Here is a 22554-nt window from a genome sequence, read left to right as displayed (position 1 = left end):
TTTCATAAAAAGTAAAACAAATGGAAAGCAGAAAGGATTTTAATATATGCATCCTCCAAAGTTAAAAAAAAAATCACATATATATTTAAATCCAGAATAAGCTGTAGGAACTATTCACTCATTTGTGCAAGTTTAATTTAAAATGTTTTCCAATATTTCATTTTTCAAGTTGAAATAAGAAAATTGAATTTTATTAATGTCACTTTATAAGATTTTTTAAATATTAACTTCTTTGAATAAAATATAAATCATTAAAATTTTTTCTTAACATTCTATCCAGTACTAAATATGTGTATTTCTTATCTAACGTGTTATTTAGCATGTTATGTTCATATTTATATCTACAGATTACACAGTGAACTCATAATTATTAGAAGGAATTCCATTATAACTTCAAAATTGCAAATACAATGTAGGACAAGATGTTTTTGTTTTTACTTTATGTTGCCATATAGATTGTAAATTAATCTGTCTTTAGAAGATGCAAATCAAATATGCAAAGAATAGTTGTTCTGAGCTGAAGTTTTAGTAATATTCCTCAGAAGACTGAACGTGACACATCCATGGATACTGATTCTGTTCTTAATGTATGGTTTTCAACAGAGAACCGACTCACTTCCTAATCCTATGCCTTAAGTGAGTGATGCATAAAACTTTCCCCTTATAGCTGAGAATTCAGCAGAGAAGCCCCCAATATACCATTCTTAAAAGAAAATCTACAGAAAGAGAATATGGGGCAACATACCAGTTGGAAAACACTCAGCTTACTATTACAGGCACTGAGTTTATATTTTTGCTCGGTGTTAAAATGCTTATTTATTTTAATTTAATCGAAAAGCAGAGTGGCAATAACAGGGACAAACTGAGAGTACTATCTTCTACTTGCAATTTTATTCTAATGATGCCTTCAACATTTAATCAAAATCATGGGCCCGGCGACATGGCCTAGCGGTTAAAGTCCTCGCCTTGAACGCGCCGGCATCCCATATGGGCGCTGGTTCTAATCCCGGCAGTCCACTTCCCATCCAGCTCCCTGCTTATGGCCTGGGAAAGCAGTGGACGACGGCCCAATGCTTTGGGACCCTGCATCCACGTGGGAGACCTGGAAGAGGTTCTTGATTCCCGGCTTGGGATCTGCACGCACCAATCATTGTGGCTCCCTTGGGGAGTGAATCATCGGACGGAAGATCTTCCTCTCTGTCTCTCCTCCCCTCTGTATATCTGACTTTGTAATAAAATAAATAAATCTTTTTAAAAAAATTTAATCAAAATCAGAGTCATTAGAGGAAAGAGTCTACTACAGAATAATAAGGGGTAGTCTATTGTAGTTTGGGAATTGCAAAAGTAATGCAGAATGAGTATTTTCATTTTGCCTTTACTTTATAATGCCATATTGATTATAAATTAAACTGCATCCCTAGAAGTTGCATATCAAACATACATAGAAGAATGTACTGTCAGTCTTTCTATTTAATGATCCAGAACTGAAGACACATGTGCTTTTGCAGGTGTTGGTGTCATTTGAAGATGTAGCTGTGCACATTACCCAGGAGGAATGGCAGTACATGGACAATACTCAGAGGACTCTGTACAGAGATGTCATGCTTGAGACCTATAACAATCTGCTTTCCGTGGGTGAGTGAAATTCTGTCATGCCCAAGCAGAATACTTTCTTTATACTTGACAAATTAAAGAAGAGTTTATATAGTTTAGTACCTAGTAGGACTAGTATTTGATGCTTTAAAGAATCTTAATATCTATTCTTCAGATAATGATTCATATTAGCCATTTTGTGACAGATTCTAGATCTAATCTTTTAGCTGCAAGATAGTGATTTCACAAAATCTCTATTATTTCCAATTAACAGGGTACTACATAACAAAACCTGATGTGATCTTCAAATTGGAACAAGAATCAGTACCATGGACTGTGGAAAAATCTGTAAACCAGCAACTTCCAGGTAGGTCAGTACATATTTGGAAGGGAAGTTGATACATATCTCAGTAAATATTCACTGGAATTCATGCTGATCTTTTTTTTTTTTAATGTTTCTTCCCAAATCAGCTCATTTCATGCATGAGACAAAGGCACTCTAAAACCTCCATGTGTGCAGTTCTATTCTAACAATGCCTTCAAATGTTAAAATTTATCAACCTGAAACCAAAAATGTAGAACTAAATATTGATCTTTTACATGGTCCCAGCAAGACAAGATAAACTGGAACTGTTATGCGATGTAATACATCTGAAGCATTAGTTTGAATTTCTGTACGATATTGTCTGTCCTACCCCCATCAACTTAAAATACAGAATTCCAAGTAATTGAAAATGGAAAAAGAAACTATTTATTGTATTAATGTATTAACTTAAAAAAGTGTAATGATCATAAATGCATGCATTTTATGATTATCAAAACCTGCTATATCTAGAATGGCGAGAAATGTAATTGTTTTACTTCAGCATTTGAAAAGAAATACTTAGATGTGATTCACGAATGCTCTTTTTCCTCATTTCAGACCCTTACAGAAAGAATGAGCTGCTTGGAACCAATCAGGAAAATCAAGAAACCACTTTCAGGCAAGTTGTAATCACAAAAGTTGTATAACTTCAAAAAGAGTTGCATTGCCAAGACGATTAATTTAAGCTCTGGTCATGATTGTAACATGCTATGAAAAGGAAATTGTATAAAAAAGAAACTAGAAATATAATTTTTTTTAATTATTTGCAGAGAAGTTTTATTTGCAGAGTTACCAGGTGAATGTAGAAAGCAGAGGGAGTGGAAAAGAACCACCTGGGAGAGAGAGGAGATATGGGATACCTGTTGAGTGGAAAGAACGAGATACACCAACATTTTTCAGAAGGATCTTGGGTTTTTAAGTGTTCCATGACACTTTGTTTTCTGAGCAGGAATCTGTGGGAAGACATTTCCCATTTGTTGTCTCTCACCCAGTAGCTCCTACTGTGTAGTTTCAAATGTACCCCTCCTGTTCTGTGGCTGTTCAGGTCTCAGATTTTGGAAGCCGCATGGGTGATAGAATTGAGACAGGAGACAAAATAAAGGAACTGGTCTTTTCTCAATTCATCTCATTAGTGTGGAGGAGGTCATCAAAGGTCCACATGAATCATTTCAAATGATCAAATCCGAGCAGAATACTTGTCGGGGTGCCATGAGTCAGCCCTCCTTCACTAAGGATAAACCAACATGAAACATGAGGAAGGAGCTTTGCACTTGGGTACCATGCCAGGTGGTCAGCATTTAGAATCCACCTCGAGAGTTTCCAGTCATGCAAAAAGTTGCCTCTGACAGGGACTGGCAGTCCTCCACCAGGTTTCTTCCAGACACGCACCCAGAGCCTTACTCCCAAAGGGAAATTGAGATGATCGGAAAAGAGCAAATAGGTAGTTGGGGATTAGAGACTCTTAATTACTAGACAGCTATGCTTCCTATTTTCATCCCCCTAAAAAAAAGCATCGCCTTTGGAGTTTCAGCCAGTTAGGTGGTGGACAGTGGATGGGGTGGAGGGATTCATGTGTATGCAGAACCATGGGGTATCAAGAGTCATTTTCAAGGTTCAGTCCCACTTGAGGGACAGCATACCAACACGGTAAATTCTCTCTGTTGAGTCAAGCCACATGACTGACATAAGAAGCCTTTTTCATGCCCTATGTTGGGCAACAGAGAAAATGTTACCAGGACATCTCAATGGATCCTTCCTCAGCTTAGTATAGGAACAGAAACTGGGACTCAGTTGCTTACGGAAGGTTTGCTTCTTTTTTTTTTTTTTTTTTTTTTTTTATTATTATTTTTTTTTTGATTATTTATTATTTAACTTCAGTAATTACATTGTATTATGTGACACAGTTACATAGATACTTGGGTTCTCCCCACCCCTCCCCAAACCCTCCCACCATGGTGGATTCCTCCACCTTGTTGCATAACCACAGCTCAAGTTCAGTTGAGATTTCCCCATTGCAAGCGTATACCAAACATAGAGTCCAGCATCTTATTGTCCCGTCAAGTTCAACGGCTTCTTAGGTATACCCTCTCTGGTCTGATGACAGAGCCAGCAGAGTATCATCCCAGTCAATTGAAAGCTCCAACATACCATCAGCAAAAATTTACATCATTATGGAATTAATTGACATAGTAATGAGTAACCAATATGTTAAAAGTAAATGCGGGTTCCCAGCCACCTTCTGTGACCACCTCACCTATACTTCAATTTTAGTTTATACACAACATATAACATTCAAAACATAACATGTTATACATAACATCATATCATCTTAAATTAAGGCAAACATGTGGTATTTAACCTTTTGGGATTGGCTCATTTCCCTTAGCATTATGGTTTCCAGTTTGGCCCATTTGGCCACAAAGAACTGCATTTTGTTTTTTTTAATAGCTGAGTAGTATTCCATGGAGTAGATGAACCATAGCTTTCTTATCCAATCCTCTGTTGATGGGCATTTTGGTTGTTTCCATGTTTTTGCAATTACTGATTGTGCTGCTATGAACATAGGAGTGCATGTTGGTTTCTCATAGAACAAGTGTTCTGGATATATTCCTAGGAGTGCTATTGCTGGATCATACGGTATGTTGAATTTGAGTTGTTTGAATATTCTCCATACTGATTTCCACAGAGGCTGTACCAGCCTGCAGCCCCACCAGCAGTAGAGTAGGGTTCCCTTTTCCCCGCAACCTCGCCAACAAGTGTTGTTGGTGCTTTTATTCATGTGGGCCAGTCTTACTGGCGTTAGGTGGTACCTCATTGATGTTTTAATTTGGATTTCCCTTATTGCCAGGGAACTTGAGCATTTTTTCATATGTTTATTTGCCATTTGGGTTTGTTCCTTTGTGAAGTGTCTGCCCATTTCCCGTGCCCATTTCTTGAGTGGGTTGCTTGTTTTGACGGGACCAGGTAAACTTGGAAGAGGGGAGGTGGAAAGTGTGTCCCAGGAAAGATCTCAAACCATAACTTATTTCAAAATGTGTTTTTTTCCTAGGAAGCCTGATGAAATGTCTCTTGGGAAAAAGCATGTCTCTAATGTACCTGAGTACAAATTCGAGTGTTGGGAAAATCTCAGTCAGCAAGACAAGGCGTACACTTGTAAGCAGTCTTTTGAACACAATTTGAAACAAAAACCTTTCAGCAGGAAGATGTTCCTTAGGTGTGAGAAAATTTGTATCAAAGACCCATGTAATGACCCTAATGTAGGAGAAACAATTCAGGTTGACAAGAAAATGTTCCATGGCAATCCTTATTTTGGCAAGCATCAGCAAACACACTCAGGAAAGAAACTCCATGAACCGTTCAATAGTGAGAAATCACCTATTTATGAAATAGATCTCAAAATAAATCGGATAATCCGAGCAGCGAAACATCACTATATATGTCGCTACTGCAAACAGTCTTTTAGCTGTAACTCTAGCTTTACCACCAAACATAGAAGTGACATAGGAGAAAATTTCTGTGTGTGCAATAAATGTAAAAAAAACATTTACCAGAAGTTGGAATTCACTAGAAATAAGATGCTTCCCACCAAGGAGAAACCATATGAATGTAATGAACTTGTAAAATCCTTTTGCGCTCAATCTGGTTTCCTCACACATCAGAGAATTCATACAGGGGGGGAACCTTATAAATGTAGTGAGTGTGGAAAAGCTTTTTGCAAGCCATCACTTCTCATTAAACATCAGAGAATCCACACAGGGGGAAAACCTCATGAATGTAATGAGTGTGGAAAAGCGTTCTATACACAGTTAGCTCTCTGTAGACATCAGAGAATCCACATCGGTGAAAAACCTTATGAATGTAATGAGTGTGGAAAAGCGTTTAGTCGAAAGCAATCCCTAATTGCACATCAGAGAATCCACACCGGGGAAAAACCTTATGAATGTATTGAGTGTGGAAAAGCATTTTACACACAGTCAGCTCTCTGTAGACATCAGAGAATCCACACAGGGGAAAAACCTTATAAATGTAGTGAGTGTGGGAAAGCTTTTAGTCGAAAACAATCCCTAATTGCACATCAGAGAATCCACACCAGGGAAAAACCTTATGAATGTATTAAGTGTGGAAAAGCTTTTTGTCTAAAGTCAAACCTAATCATACATCACAGAATTCACACAGGGGAAAAACCTTATAAATGTAGTGAGTGTGGAAAAGCCTTTTGCATGCCATTGCTTCTCATTAAACATCAGAGAATCCACACAGGAGAAAACCCTTATAAGTGTAGTGATTGTGGAAAAACTTTTTATCACAAGCCATCCCTAATTCAGCATCAGAGAATCCACACAGGAGAAAAACCTTATAAATGTATTGAGTGTGGAAAAGCTTTTAATCTAAAGGCAAACCTAATCATACATCAGAGAATTCACACAGGGGAAAAACCTTATAAGTGTAGTTATTGTGGAAAAACTTTTTGTCACAAGCCATCCCTAATTCAGCATCACAGAATCCACACAGGGGAAAAACCTTATGAATGTAGTGAGTGTGGAAAAGCTTTTTGCCAGCAGTCTAATCTCATTCAACATCAGAGTATTCACACAGGGGAAAAACCTTATAAATGTATTGAGTGTGGAAAAGCGTTTTACACACAGTCAGCTCTCTGTAGACATCAGAGAATCCACACAGGGGAAAAAGCTTACAAATGTGGTGAGTGTGGAAAAGCTTTTAGTCGAAAGCATTCCCTAATTGCACATCAGAGAATCCACACAGGGGAAAAACCTTATGAATGTAATGAGTGTGGAAAAGCGTTTTATACACAGTCAGCTCTTGGTAGACATCAAAAAATCCACACAGAGGAAAAAGCTTATAAATGTAGTGAGTGTGGAAAAGCTTTTGGTCAGAAGTCAAACCTAATTGCACATAATAGAATCCACACTAGGGAAAAACCTTATAAATGTATTGAGTGTGGAAAAGCGTTTTACACACAATCAGCTCTTTGCAGACATCAGAAAATCCACACAGGGGAAAAAGCTTACAAATGTGGTGAGTGTGGAAAAGCTTTTAGTCGAAAGCATTCCCTAATTGCACATCAGAGAATCCACACCGGGGAAAAACCTTATGAATGTATTGAGTGTGGAAAAGCTTTTCGTCTAAAGTCAAACCTAATCATACATCACAGAATTCACACAGGAGAAAAACCTTATAAATGTGGTGAGTGTTGTAAAGCCTTTTGCCATAAAAAAGACCTAATGAAGCATCATAAGAGTTCACACCAGAGAAAAACTCTTTCAATATGACAAGTACGGGAAATCTTTTGGCTATCAGACAGTTATTACATAAGCTAAGTCGCATGTCTGAATAAGTGTTGAAAAACTCATACAAAAATACATTGATTTCAATAGAATGCAAAGACTTATATTGGGTTGCAGTTCAGTAACATTCACAGGACGGAACAAAAACATTAGATTGACGGAAATCATTTTTTGGAAGTCAATCCTCTGCAGATCCCATAAAGTTAAGAAAAACAAAAGTATGTAAACAGAAAAGCTAGCTACTATAAAGCTGCCGTCACAGTCAAATCTTATAAAGTCCAAAACAAGCATTAGTAAGATTACATATAGGACTCATTGTAAAATTGCAGTAGGATGTGGAAAGACACTTTGAAAGTCTCAACAATTGTCAAGTAATAAAAATGAGTGTCATTTCAGAACAAGGCTATGTGTTGTTAAGATACTTGAGATGGAATCTGTACTTGATCTCGTTTTGTTGTAAATAATTTCTGCTTTCACATTTTGATTTTGAAAATAAATATTCTGCGTATAACACTTGTGTTGAATTCCATATAGCTTTTATGCAGTTATGTATTATAGCATTTGTTACAGTGTTAGTTCACCAATATTCTATTACAAATTAATATGGGACTCACAAATATCAACTGATGTACGTTGCAGTTGTAATGCTAATCACCCAGTTTTGAAGGATGGATGTTTTGTTCAGAGCACGGAGTGATTAATTTGTGACATCTGGCAAACTGGATCACTATTGGCCCTTGTCTAATAATTTCATACATTTAGAGGCATGTGCAAGAGGCACAAGTATTGTTTGGCATCAGATTTTGGGATGTGTTAATGGCCACCGGAGTTTAAATATCAGCTGCCAACCTGTGCCTAAAGTCTTTCAACTGTGAGGATGAACATCAGATCCAGCCCTGTGGCATATTAGGGTAAGCTTCTGGTTACCCTACTGTGGTAACCTAGGGCACCAACTTTCATGTCCTAGCTGATTCACTTCTGATCTATCTTCTGGGTTCACACCAGCTCAACTACTGTTGTTGCAATCATTTGCGATTGGAATCAATGGAATAGAGATGCCTCTCTGCTTCTGTCTGTCGGGGAATCTCCGAACCCGCGGAAGAAAACCCGAGGCTGCGTGAACATGTAGGAACTCTATTCCACCAGGTAGCATGCAAACAGGAAAACTGTCTTCTTTCTCTCCCCTCTTTCTCCTTCCTCTCCAGGACCCAAATTGCTTATATATACCACCTAGCCAATCAGCCAAAAGCTCACTCCTGCACACGGGAAGCGACCAATCAACCAAAAGGTCACTCCTGCACGCAGGACACGCAGCTTCGCCCCAGCGGGAAGACACTTCCTGAACTTGCCCTCGCCAGGGCGTTGGTTCGCGGCGCTGTCCTACACAGTCCCATAGATTGTTAGGCGTTCTCAACAGCTCCCCCTTTTTGTTTGATTAACAAGGGACCGTGCCTGTCTTAGGTGTTCCAAGTTAGCACTCTCCTTACCCGTCATGGGCTGACCATGCGGCCGTGGACGCGGCACCTGTCTTAGGTTGGTAGAGCCCATATCAGATACTTAGCCGTCTTGAACTACCGGTCCAGCATGTTCAGCCATACCTTGGGGGACTCTTGTCTGGAGCACAAGTACCGCTTGCACTAGCACCTATTGTTGGGCTTAATGGTGCCACACCAGAATTAGGGTGATGCGGCCAACCCAGAGCACATGAATGACAAGGAGCAGACCAACGTTGGTTAGACCAGCCCACTGGTGAGCAAATGAAAGGCCTCTCAAGACCCAATCGGGCCACTGCTCTACTGAAGCTACTCACCCATGTGGCATTGATGGAAAGAATTTGTGTGTGGAGCTCTCTGGTTAGATTACTGAAACTCAAGGACCAACTGCCATTATCAGCACAGCAGTGCCTAAGCCATATTCACTACAATTCAAATAAGAAACATTGAACCAATGGGAAACCAAAAACAAATGATGGGGAAACGCAAAGGCAGGGGTGCAGAGACATTACTCTTACAGGTCACATTTACATTTTCTTCCTAACTGTATGAGTTACTATAGATAGGGGCACAGTTCTGTATCACTGTCCCACGAGCTGAAGCGAATGCTGATGTATCTGAGCGGCCACCATTGCTGGTACACAGTACCCAGGCATTCCAAGCTTGAGCGAACACTGAGCAGGATCACCATATGAATAATTATACCCAAAAAATGTTGAGTTGGAAAAGATGGAAAACAAATTTGTCACAGCAAAACCTTGCAACACTCTTCTTTGACACAGTACTTTGACATCCCGTTCATTCCGGGGGCGATCTCCAAACACCAGCACAGTGTGGCAGTATCTGACGTACTCTGGTCACAGATGCGTTGCCACATTCAGCTTGTGGGCAGAGTCGAATGGTGACAGTCATGGTCATAGCTACTCCATCAGTTTGGTTACCCTGAAACCTCCCTATGGTCTGCTCTGCCATCAGGATGCAGGGTCGAGTCTCATTTACAGCATAGGCCCAGGCTTCGAAGCACACAGTACCAGGCAAGATGATATTTATATTCCTTATGGTACTGTTTTATTATCCAAAGGGATAGTGGGCAGCCCAATACTCTCATTGTTGATAAAGAACGGAGGCAATATACAGCTGTTATTGGTCACCAGCAGAGGCATCAGCCATGCCCTCACTATCATCCACAGGTGAAGGTCCTGGTTATGCCTGTTCGCTGCCAAGCTCGTTCTCAGTGCAGTCATTAGCATCCAGCACATTGGGGGCTTCATCTTGAGGAGGCTCCTTCACCACACGTGTCAGACGTTCGAGTATCCACACTGGACCTTCAGAATCCTGAGGGAAAACACAAACTGCACCTCGTGTCCATTGTAAGACAAGATGTGGGCCTCGCCATGCTTTTGTTAAGACATCTTCCACATAACCCGGTCTTTACAGGGGCCATTGCCCGAGGCATGCCGCTCGGCAGTGTAGCGGCCATGCAAATCCAAAATAAAAAAATTAAAAATATATGTAACAAGAGCTAATTGGTGTTTTGGGCTACTGGGGAAGAGGGAGGCTCCTACTCCCCCTTTTTACTTAATTAACAAAGTCTTGAGTATGGCATGAGCACGCTCTACTATAGCCTGACCCATGGGATTATAGGGAATGCCAGTGGAATTTTTGATAGCAAATGCAGAACAAAATTTATACTCCTGAAAATTAGGAATATTTATATACTTGGATATCTAGCATTTCCCAATGCAATTTTAAGAGCATCTTTTTAGTTTAGGAGTACCAAATATGCTATACAATAATTTCCTCTTTTGCTAATTTGATAAATCATCATCCTTTTAATTATGATATCTAATTAGAAACATTCGTGACAACAGCTTTTACCATAACCACAAAAAAATAAATCTTTCTTTTGAAGAACAGTCATGATTTATTTACAGCAGTAATAGAATGTTACTTTTTTTACGGAAGACTACATATGCTCTAATGCATCCCAAAGCAAATGTACTATAAATTTTATATACCAATTACACAGTAAGAGGGCTTCAATATTTGCTTTAATGTATTCATTGCAAGTACAGTTTGAAGCCTCTTAATTTGGGGTTGATATGATGAGGTTATATAGTATCACCTGTGATATGATCGAAACTGGTTTAAAAGGCCTCTAATTATCTTCAGGTACTATTTAACACTCTATTCACCATCTTTAGGTTTTCTCTTTGCCTTTCTAAATATATACATATATAGACACAGGGGTATATATAAAAACTGCAGTGAATTTTGCATCCCATTTGTCTATACAACTCTTAAATGTTCATTTATTATGTAAACAATAAAAGAACTATTTCATGAGGTTCAGGCATTTTCCATAAAAGGATGAATCATTAGTCAATTTAAAGAAAGATATTTGATTTTTGTATGTTGGATTGTGATGACTCAAATCATTGTGGAACCTAGTAAACAAAATGGTAAATGAAAGCATCTAATTCAACTCTTTCACTAGCTTGAAATCTAGTCGGACCCAGGAGAGTACAGGGGGATTTGGGGTTCGGTCCTCCTGTACGGGAAAGACCTGCCCAGGGCACGCAATTCCTTCCAATCTTGCCTCTCCTCCACATTGAGGTCGCGTGGCCGGGCCCCTAATACATTCTAATCAGTGGTCCATGGAGGGGCCGTAGGCGCCAAGGGCGGGTCTCCTGGTGGGGGTCTAGATACCCAGGATTTCTTTGAATGACTCACCGACGTGGTTTCTAGTCTTTCCACCAACTCATCCAATTCGCTCCCCGAGGCTTCCTCTTTCTACTCTGAATCTGATCTTCCTGACTCACTAGTCACTCCTTTTGAAGAAGCTTCCTCTTGCATTTCTCACAACAGCTCTTCCCCTTCCTGCAAGATTTCCTTAAACCTGTCTGACTGTTCATTGAGACATGACTTAACCAGGGTCCAGAAACCAATCGTTCCTGGCGGTAATGGACTCTTCCGCTCCACCCGCAGAAGGTCTCTCCTGAGGCGCTCCCATTGGGGCAGAGTCAGAAGACCTGCATCTAAGAACCAAGGGGAAACCCTACCCGCTGTCTGCAAAAATGCAAGCACCGTTTTCACCTTCATGGGAGTACCATGTTTTTTCAACAGTTTCCATAACAGCTCCTGCATACACATACTAGAAGATAGATTCCCCATAATGTTGAACGGTATTATTCCCTAACTGAAGGTTGTCTCATCGCTACCGTGCGAACCTCTCATCACTACCCATGAACCTCTCGTCACTACCCTATGAACCTGACAAGCGTGTCCTCGCAAAAGCGGCTTCCTGAGCCTATGCTCAGCTACTTACTTTTTTCCCGCGTGTGTGGCTTCCTGAGCTGTGCACTCAGTTGCTTACCTTGTCCCGTGTTTTGCGGCTTACCAGCTGAAGTGGATCCGAGTCACAGCGCCAGACGTTGGGGAATCTCCAAACCCGCGGAAGAAAACCCGAGGCTGCGTGAATGTGTAGGAACTTTTTATTCCTCCAGGTAGCATGCAAACAGGAAAACCGTCTTCTTCTTCTTTCCCCTCTTTCTCCTTCCCCTCCAGGACCCAACCTGCTTATATATAACACCTAGCCAATCAGCCAAAAGGTCACCCCCGCACACGGGAAGCAACCAATCAGCCGAAAGGTCACTCCTGCATGTGGGACACACAGCCTCGCCCCAGTGGGAAGACACTTCCTGAACTTGTTTACCGCTGCCCTCGCCAGGGCGTTGGTTCGCGGCGCTGTCCTAGACAGTCCCATAGATTGTTAGGCGCTCTCAAAACTGTCTATTATAATTCCATGTTCAAATGAATTAAAAATGTTATTTTAAGCATGGGCATCATGACTGATGTTTAGTTAAGTCAAATATTTACTATTAAGCTCATTGGCATGGTCCCATCTGTGACAGCCCTGATTACTTCTGTTACTTACTATTTAGAGACATGACCCTATCAAGTTCCATAATGCTGAGGATCAAGTACGAGAGAGGCATCTTTTTCTGTAGAATGTATCATGTAACATATTATCAATGCCTTAAATTGCAGAATGATTTCCACCAGCATTCTCATGTGAGCCCCTAGCTGTGATTCCTCTGATATTGATACTGACCAGATCCTGGTCAAGGTCCTCCCTAGGAACACACTTCAGCGAGACTATTTTACATTGAGATTTATTTAATCTTTTGCAGTCCCCCTTTTCAAACATTCCCAGTACCTCTGATAGCATTCTAATGTCCTTTGATTCTTTTCATTGCCTCCTAGGAAGGTGGAATAGGAGAAATGAAGGGATTTGTGAGTTTTGAGATAAAATAGTATTTATGTATTCAGGTTATAGATCATGCTTTAGTAACCATGGGTTGGAACAAGTTTCAAAAGAATGGATCCACTTTTTGCATCTTTCCACCCCCTGTATATGAGCAACAGGTACTTAATCTAAACCTCCCTATTTTGTCTTTTTTTCATGTGCAATTGCTGTTATCTAATTTTTTCAAACTGTTTCTATGTCTTAAAACATTGGTAGTTTTGTACTAGAGTGTAACAACATTTAAGAAGGTATTAAGTAAAGTAAAATGTATTTTTTTTTTAAATTTGAAAGTCATATATACAGAGGGAAGGAGAGACAGAGAGGAAGATCTTCCATCTGCTGCTTCACTTCCCAAGTGGCTACAACAACTCGCCATGGCTGAGCCAATCGAAAGCCCAGAGCCAGGAGCTTCTTTGGTGTCTCCTGTGAGGGTGCAGGGTCCCAAAACCTTGGGCCATCCTTGGCTGGTTTTCCAGGCCACAAGCAGGGATCTGATAGGGAAGTGGAGCAGGAGGAATACAAACTGGCACCCATGTGGGATCCCAGTATGAAAGGCAAGGACTTTAGTCACTTGACTACTGTGTAGGACCCATAAAATAAAAACATTTCCCTGTTTTTTCACTTAATTCCTCCAAACATCAAATTTTTAAAAAACAATTACAAATAAAGTTCATATTTTTATCCTTTCATCTTAATTTAGATATGCTGCATTATTTTTAATTCTTTATTTGAAAGACAGATTGACAGTAGGGGCAGAGAGATCTTCCATTCATTAGCTCACTCTCCAAATGGCTGCCATGGCCATCGGTGATTCAGCTGAAAAAAACAACCACCTCCAGCTTTCCCATGTATGTGCAGTGGCCTAAACATTACAGCCCTCTGCTTCTTTCCAAGGTTATAAGAAGTGAATTAAACATGAAGTGTAGCAGCTTGGATTCCAACTGTCATAAGATGCTGGCATGGCACCAGAGGATTAGCCTGCTAGACCATCACTGACAGTCCTAATTTTTTTTTTTAATGTAAAACGAAAAATCCATAAAGAGTGGAGAAAATGTAATTGAAACCACCTACATGAGAATGTCATGAATATTGCAGACTGAGGTATGAGAGATGTGTTCTGTCTTTATTATAATAGGTAGTAATTTGATAAAGGCATTTTTATTTGTTTTGTGTTGAGTTTAATTACACCTGTTCAACATGTAATGATTTCTTACCTAGTTCCTTATCTCTGTTTTTTTTTTCTTAATTGAACTTTTGACAATCTTTACATAGTTAATTATGGTAAAAAGGTTCAGGGGCTATAGGGAAGTGGGTTTGACTATTATGTCCATATTGTTTCCTTCATGTATCTGAGGTAAAGGAGGATATTGAGGGAGAAGTCCCAACCAGCTTCCCACACACCCCAAGTCCCGGATGTGGGGCATGCTCTGAGATACTTGCTCAAGTGGTTTTGATAGTTCACTAGTTATGAATCACTGCCAGTCTTGCCACTCCAAGCACGATGAAGTCATTGAAGAATCCACTGATTGACACAGTCCACCATAGAGCCTCCATTTGCCCCGTATATTGCTGCCAACATTTACCTGAGGTGGTTGATTGACTTGTTCTTTCTCCTGTCTTTTCTTGGCTAGGGTTCTGAGTACAGCATTTTGATTGAGGAGATCCCCAAAGAAACTTTGAGGTAATCCCAGACCAGATTCTTGTATGTTCTAGCAAGCACAGGGCCTGGCGCAGTCCATCACCATGATCAGCAGGTGGTTGTGATTGCTGGGTTGGTTCTGTTTTCAGTCCTGACTTCCACTGGAACCAATGGGTGGTGCAGTCCAGCCTGGTTCTGCCCAGCACATACTCGGCCCTCACAGAAACAAGTGGGAGCTGCACCCTAAGTTGGAGCGACCCACAATAACCCCCACCAGGCCCGTCCCCTACCCTGGTTTCCCAGTCTTTGTAGCAGACTAGTCCAGTCTGTCCCACATCCCATTTGGCTCTCGTACATGTCGGTGGATATTGAAGCTTGGTTCTATCTAACCAACTCAACTATCCAGTCTTCAAGGTTGTTGAGTGCCTCTCTGTCTAGCCACCTCATCCCCCAATCCAAGTTTTCATGCCCTCCCGCGTGAGAGTGGTAACCCAAGAGGGAGAAATCCACTATTTCCCTCCCAGGTCTCTCTCAATCCCAGATTATGCACTCTCCAGGTGGTTCTATAGTTTGACTTGGGAGAATTAGCCCCCTGTGCCAATTTCTGCCAGCTGAAGCTGCAGCTAAGCCCAAACAACCCTCACCCACTCTAATTTATGCTTTCTCCAGCAGGAATAATCTGCCCAGCCTGACTTTTCCCTGATTTAGTCCACAAGCAGCGCATAGGTATTGAAGCACTGCTTAGTCTGGTCTGTCCCCAGCCCAGCCCACATTAACCAGTTGCAGTAGCTGTCTGGCGAGGTGAACAGCCCCTTAATTCCCTTGTCAGCTCTGCCTCCTCCCTTCCTGGATCTCACGTGTGCTGGTTGGGTGCTGCATTCAAATCCAGTACAGGCAACCTCGCCCTGGCATTCCATAATGTGTACTGGTTTTGTCGCAACCAAACCCGGCTCAACCCACACTCTGTTTTGGTGATCAGATTTGCCAGTGGATGACATGAACTGATTCAGCCTGGTTTGCCCCAAACCCATGCCAAATGTATGCCAGTGGAAAACTTTCCATAGCCTATTCTGGGCTGTTTCCTATCATGCTTCTTGCGTTAATCTGCAGCGGAGTTGCCAAGGCTCTTTCATCAGAACCTCTCTCAAGGCCAGATTTTGCGCATACCTGGGGGTCCTTGAGCCAGCCCTACTCAGTTCACCTCCTGTCCTAGCAGGAACAGTGGCTTTTCCTGGCTGGCTTTCACCCCATTCTGGTTCTTGTTGTTGGATGTTTCAGCCAGACCATGGCTTGTCCATACCGACAGATAGCTCACACATGGCTCAGTAGGGGGTTGAGACCTAGCCCAGTCAGTCCCACATCTACCCTGGTTCTCCATGACACCAGATGGTGTTGGGGTCTGACCTGGCTCAATGAATCCAATCCCAGCCCACACTAGTGCCACGGGAGACTACAACCGTTTCCTAGTTAGAACACAGCCCCCATTCCAGTACAAGTGCCTCTTGGTGGGAACCTCAACCCAGTTAGAGTGTCCCCTTAGCTTCCCAACTGGGCCTGTTCCTGGCCATAGATCACGCACCTGCCAGTGGTTGCTCTGACTCAGCTTGGCTCAGCCCCTCACTTGTCCCGGCCTCTGCCTTACACACTGTGGCTTAGTGCCCTTGACTCACGCAGACCAGTAGGTGCAAGAGCCTAGCTCGGCATGACCTGTGCTCCATCCTGGCTTCTACTTTTGCTTGTAGCCTAAGGTTTGCTCAGTCCTGACAGTACAATCTGTTCCATTACCAATTTACACATTAGCCCAGCTACTTTGCCCAGCTTGTCTGACCCCCAGATCTGGGCCACACGTTACCAGCGGGAGCTATGACTCTCCAGGGGAGTTTCCCAAGTTCCTCCACTTGATCCCCTCCCAGACCCAGTTCTCATACATGCCAATGGGTTTTAGGCAAGTGCCCGGCGTAATCTGGCCATCCATTTGTCCTTGCATGAGCTGGTGAATGTTGCAGCCCGGGCCACCCCACATCCTAGTCAGGATGTACATTCGGGTGCTGCTGTCTTGACCAATCCAGACTGTTGCAGGTTCCTTTATTTGTGATTGATGGCAGGCTCCTTGGTCACGCCTAGCTTAGTCCGTTACCACCCAATCTCTTGGGCTAACCCGTGGGTCTAGAATTTCCATAGGGTGTGGCCCACACATCCCCCACAGAATCTACCCCTGGATATGGTTCTTGAGTGCTACTTAATGTTATGGCCCTGCCTAATGTGACCAGTCTCCTGATCCATCATCATGTCAGGTAATAGGATATCCTGTTGGACAAGCCCCAAGCCTTAGCATTTGCATGAAAAGTGTTCACTGCTCAGCATTGTTAAGTGATTACAAATTCTTTAAAGGAAGAGTTACTGTCATTGGGAATCCTTAGGATTGACTCAGATCCAAGAGGCACAGTGATATCAACCTGGAGCTACCTAAGCAGTGATTCAAACAACCAATACACCCGAGCTCCCTGGCCGGGTGGCCAGTAAGCAAAGCCAGGTGCCAAATGGCACACTGGCTGCCCAGGGACAGCTCACCACGTGCACATGGTGGCTGGAGTCGGGATCCGAGCAAGAATCCCCATCCTGCAGCCCACCAGCAGTCTCCAGGCTGCCAGAAGTTTAAATCCCCTGGCCCAGGGTTGCACCCCTCCCTAAACTCGTTCACCCCCGAAATAAGGTGTTGGCTGGGCCCTGGAGCTACCTAGTCACAGAGACTTCCCCCATTGGCGTACTCACCCAGAAAGGAAGCAGCCCCCAAACCCAGGCAGGCCTGGGGACAGCTCACCACGTACACATTGTGGCTGCAGTTGGGATCTGAGAAAGATGCCTCTTCCTGTGGCCCCCCAGCAGCTGGGAGGATGCTGGAAGTTTAAACCCCCAGGGCCAAGGTCGCGCCCCTCCCCAATCCTGTTCACTGCCCAATGAGGGCAGTGGGTGGGTTCTGGGCCTATGCAGTCACAGAGACTTCCCCCTCGGTGTACTCACCCCAAAGGAAGCAGCCCTTGAACCCAGGTAGGCCCGGGGACAGCTCACCGCTTGCATATGGTGGCTAGAGTCAGGATCGAACAAGATGCCCCATCTTGCGGCCCACGTGTTTTCTTATATATTTAAATTCTCCCAAGTAAAGGGAAGGTGTCACGTGGTAGATATTTTATACAAGGATTTTAGGTTTTTTGACTTATTAAACAATGAATTTGTACATCTTTGGTTATGTTTTAAGTATTCTCTTCTATAATGAATTTTATTTGCTTAGTGAAAGTTGAGCTCTAAAAGCGCTAAAAGCATCCAATTATTTTACCTTAAATTTGTGATTAAACTGATCCATAGTATAAGCAATTTAAATGAAATAAATTGTTATGTATACTTTGTTGAAAAGTAGCCCAAATGAATATGACATAGCCATGTTTATGCCAGAAACTATTTTTAAGGTCAATAAGCAAATATGTACTAAATGTATACTGCTCACTCCTTTAAGCACTGAGATATATAACTCAAAGAATGCTTTTGGGGACTCTCGCAAGATGGCCGACATAGGAGGATGGATGTGAAGGAGATCACAGCGAGAAAGGGATAGAACAAGACAGAAGCGTAAGTGGATCAGCATGGAGTGCAGGGAGAGGAGCGTTACGTTCCCTGTACAGTGTGGAGCCAAAAAAATCCACACAACTCGGAAGAGCAACCAGGAAAAAAACAAATAAAACAAAAGGCAGGGAAGACGGTGTCCTGCTTCAGATCTGCTGAGTCACGTTTAAGTGCAACTGCCAGGAGACGCAACTGCCAGAAGATGCAGCCAGACGATAAGGAAGGTTGGAGGGATCATCACTGGCGAAGGTCCTCACCAGCGGCAGAGGCAGACTTTAAGAGCCTGAAGTTTGGGTGAGCTGAGTAGGGGCAGCAATGGGTAAGAAGCTCCTGGAGCTCACCCTCCAGGGGCATGCAAGGATGCCCGAGCATCCTTGGTGCTCATCTCCCCAACCTTCTCCACTCCCCTGGAGATTCCAGCATTTGAGGACACAGGGCAATTGCCTTGAAATTGCCGAAACTGTGTCTTGGAGGTGAGGCACAGTGCTCCTGTGCGCTGAGGAGACAAAGAAAAACCGCACTGAATACTCCCCCGTGCCGTGCGGAAGGGCACACATTTGGGCAGTACTGACCCACGGGACCCGCGGGTGCCTCTAGGCTGTGTAGACTCGTGCGTGCCTATGGGCTGGGCGGACCTCGCTGCTGGGGTGGGAGGACCTGTGCAGGAGGAGTTTCTAGAGAGCACCTGGAACACTCCATGCCCTACAGTCCTGCGAGTGGGAGACACAACAGAAGGGCACTGCGGATCCATATGCAGGAGGCATTCCCAGAGAGCAGCTAGAAACTCCATGCCCTGCAGTCCCTGGCACTGGGGACACACCAAGAAAGCACCTAGAATCCTCCGTGCCCTGTGAACCCATGCACAGTGGGAGCACCCAGAGAGCCCGTTCATTCCCCCACACCCTGTGGTAGCGTACGTGTAGGGGATGAGCTGAGAGTGTGCCTTGAATTCGCTGGGCCTTGGAAGTGGCGCCCTGAGGTCCAGTGCACTGGAGATGCACCAAAAGTGCCTTGAAAACTCCCACACCCTGCTACTCCACACCTGCAGGCTCCAATATCTGCAGTATAATGCTTGGAGACCTCTCAGCATGCTGGTGCCTGGGTCTGTCAAAAAGAAACACAAACGCAATGGGAACAAATACCAGAAAAGGTAATAATCCAGATGACAGAGCCAGCACTCTACCAAAAAAAGACCAAAAGCCAGTATCTATTTCGGAGATGCAAGACTAAGACATGGAAGTTCTACCAGACAAGGAATTCAAAAAAGTAATGTTAAAATCGGTCAGAAACAATGAGAAAAATTGGGAAGACTTCAAGGAATTCAAGAACCACATAGTCACAGAAATACAACAAGTGAAAAGTAAAATCTTTGACTTAGAGCACAAAACGGAGAGCCTAACCAACAGAATAAAGGCAGCAGAAGAGAGGATCTCTGAAACGGAAGACATGCAAAATGAAGATACCCAGTTCCTTAAACAGCTGGAGGCAAGTCTGAACAAAGCCAATAAGACCATACAAGAAATGAAAGACAACCTCAGAAAATCGAATATTAGGATTATTGGCCTTCATGAAGAAGCGGAAGGAGAGTCAGGAATGCAAATGGTGCTTGACGAAATTATATAGGAAAACTTCCAAAACACTTGGAACATGAACCCAGCCCAAATCCAGGAGGTCAGAGGACTCCCAGCAGATACAACCAAAAGAGATCTTCACCCAGACATATGGTGCTCAAGTTTCACTCCAACGAATTTGAAGAAAGAATCCTGAGACAAGTACGAAGCAGAGAAAAGATCACATACCGGGGAAAACCAATCAGAATCACAGCTGACTTCACTGAAGAGACCTTACAAACAAGAAGAGAATGGACAATGATCTTCCAAATCCTGAAACAGAACAACTGTCAACCAAGAATAATGTACCCAGCAAAGATCTCACTTGTATTTGAGAACGAAATCAGATACTTTCATAGCAAAGAGAAATTAGAAGAATATGCCAGCACAAAACCAGGTCTTCAAAATCTCCTTAGAAATGCACTAAATCCAGAAAAAGGAAGCAAGTCATAAGCAAAGATGGCAAACAGGAAGGTCTCCCCACTAAAAAGTCCACACAAGGAGGAGCAATTACACAGATATCAACACCCACAAAAATACATACATATGGCAGGGCAAAATCGCAACCTCTCAATTTTAACTCTTAACACAAATGGCCTAAACTCACCAATCAAAAGACATCGATTAATGGAGTGGATCATCAAACATGACCCAACTATCTGTTGCCTACAAGAGACACATCTAACCAGAAAAGACACTAAAAAACTGAAAGTGAAGGGATGTAAAAAGATATCTCATGCCAATGGACGAGAAAAAAGATGCTGAGGTTGCTGTCCTAATTTCAGATGATATAGACTTCAATCTGACACACATCAAAAAGGACAGAGAAGGGCATTATATATTGGTGAAGGGACTGATCCATCAGGAAGCTACTACCATCGTGAAAATCTATACCCCAAATTCCAATGCGCCTAGCTACGTGTAGCAATTACTTACAGACTTAATGGGAGAAATAGATATGCACACAATAATAGTGGGTGATCTTAACACCCCGCTAACATTAGAAAGATCAACAAACCAAAAACTCAACAAAGAAACAACAGAGCTCATACAAACAATAGAACAACTGGACTTGGTAGACTTTTATAGAACATTTTATCGTAAGGCCACAGATTATACATTCTTTTCAGCAGTGCATGGCACCTTCTCCAAGATCGACCACATGATAGGACACAAAGCAAATTTAAATAACTTCAAAAAGATAGGAATCATGCCATGTACCCTCTCAGACCACCACGGAATGAAATGAAATCAGCAATTCAAAATGCCCCAGGAAATACAGAAACTCTTGGAGGTTGAATAATATGCTATTAAATGAACAATGGGTCAGGGAAGAAATTAAAGATGAGATGAAAAAATTATGGAAATGAATGAAAACTCTGACACAACATTCCAAAACTTGTGGGACACCACCAATGCAGTGCTACGGGGTAAACTCATCGCCAATGAAGCTCATGTCAAGGCCCAGGAGAGGCGCCAAATACAGGAACTAACCACACACCTCCAGGAATTGGAAAAGCAGAAGCAGATGAGCCCCACTCACAACAGGAAACAAGAAATCATCAAAACAAGGGAGAAAATCAACCAGATAGAAATAAAAAAAAAAACCATACACAAAATCAATGAATCAAAAAGCTGGTTTTTTGAAAAGATAAACAAAATAGACACCCCTTTGGCCCGACTGACAAAAAACAAACAAGAGAAAGCAAGAATTACCAGCATCAAAGATGAAAAAGGCAACATAACAACAGACACTGCAACCATTAAGACCATAATTAGAAATTACTACAAAGCACTGTACTCCAACAAATCAGAAGACCACCTAGAAATGGAAACATTCTTAGACTCACACCACCTGCCAAAACATAGCCCAGAGGCAACAAACGACCTGAACAAACCCATAACTGAAGCAGAGATTGAATCAGTGATTAAAGACCTCCCAACAAAGAAAAGCCCAGGCCCAGACAGCTTCACTACAGAATTCTACAAACATTCCTAAGAGAACTAACCCCAATCCTCTACAAACTCTTCAAAACAATAGAAAATGAATCAACCCTGCCAAACTCATTCTATGAAGCCAACATTATCTTAATCCCAAAACTGCACAGAGAACCAACAGAGAAAGAAAACTGCAGACCTATCTCTCTGATGAACATTGATGCTAAGATACTCAACAAAATCCTAGCCAATAGAATTCAAAAAATCATCCAACAGATCATTCATCTGGATCAAGTAGGATTCATCCCTGGAATGCAGGGATGGTTCAACTTCTGGAAATCCATAAATGTGATACACCACATCCAAAAATTGCAAAACAAGAACCACATGATAGTATCAATAGACTCAGAAAAAGCTTTCAACAAAATCCAACACCACTTCCTGCTAAAATCCCTAACCAAGGTAGGCATAGATGGAAAAATCCACAACATAAGCAAAGCAATATATGAAAAACCCAATGCCAGCATCATACTGAATGGAGAAAAACTGGAACCCTTCCCACTGAGATCTGGAAGAAGACAGGGATGTCCACTTTCTCCACTGCTATTCAACATAGTCGTAGAGGCACTTGCAGGGGCATAAGACAAGAAAAAGAAATCAAAGGAATCCAAATGGGAAATGAAG

The 22554-nt window shown here is 42.3% G+C and overlaps 1 protein-coding gene and 1 pseudogene across 1 annotated transcript in view; one reads left to right on the top strand and one right to left on the bottom strand.

The window, feature by feature from the left end:
- The window catches only part of LOC131483016 (zinc finger protein 345-like), a 36543-nt gene extending 29252 nt beyond the window's left edge, over window positions 1-7291 (top strand). The window contains 5 exon segments of the mRNA XM_058679857.1: window positions 1509-1635; window positions 1868-1960; window positions 2516-2580; window positions 5011-7212; window positions 7214-7291. Coding sequence (XP_058535840.1) covers window positions 1509-1635; window positions 1868-1960; window positions 2516-2580; window positions 5011-7212; window positions 7214-7291 — 2565 coding nt within the window.
- Window positions 1-22554, bottom strand: part of LOC131483040 (zinc finger protein 850-like) — a 235426-nt pseudogene that overhangs the window by 137632 nt on the left and 75240 nt on the right.

This window comes from Ochotona princeps, chromosome 22, assembly GCF_030435755.1.
Source record: "Ochotona princeps isolate mOchPri1 chromosome 22, mOchPri1.hap1, whole genome shotgun sequence".
In the NCBI taxonomy this organism is placed as follows: domain Eukaryota; kingdom Metazoa; phylum Chordata; class Mammalia; order Lagomorpha; family Ochotonidae; genus Ochotona; species Ochotona princeps.
This window is presented reverse-complemented; position numbering and strand designations above follow the sequence as displayed.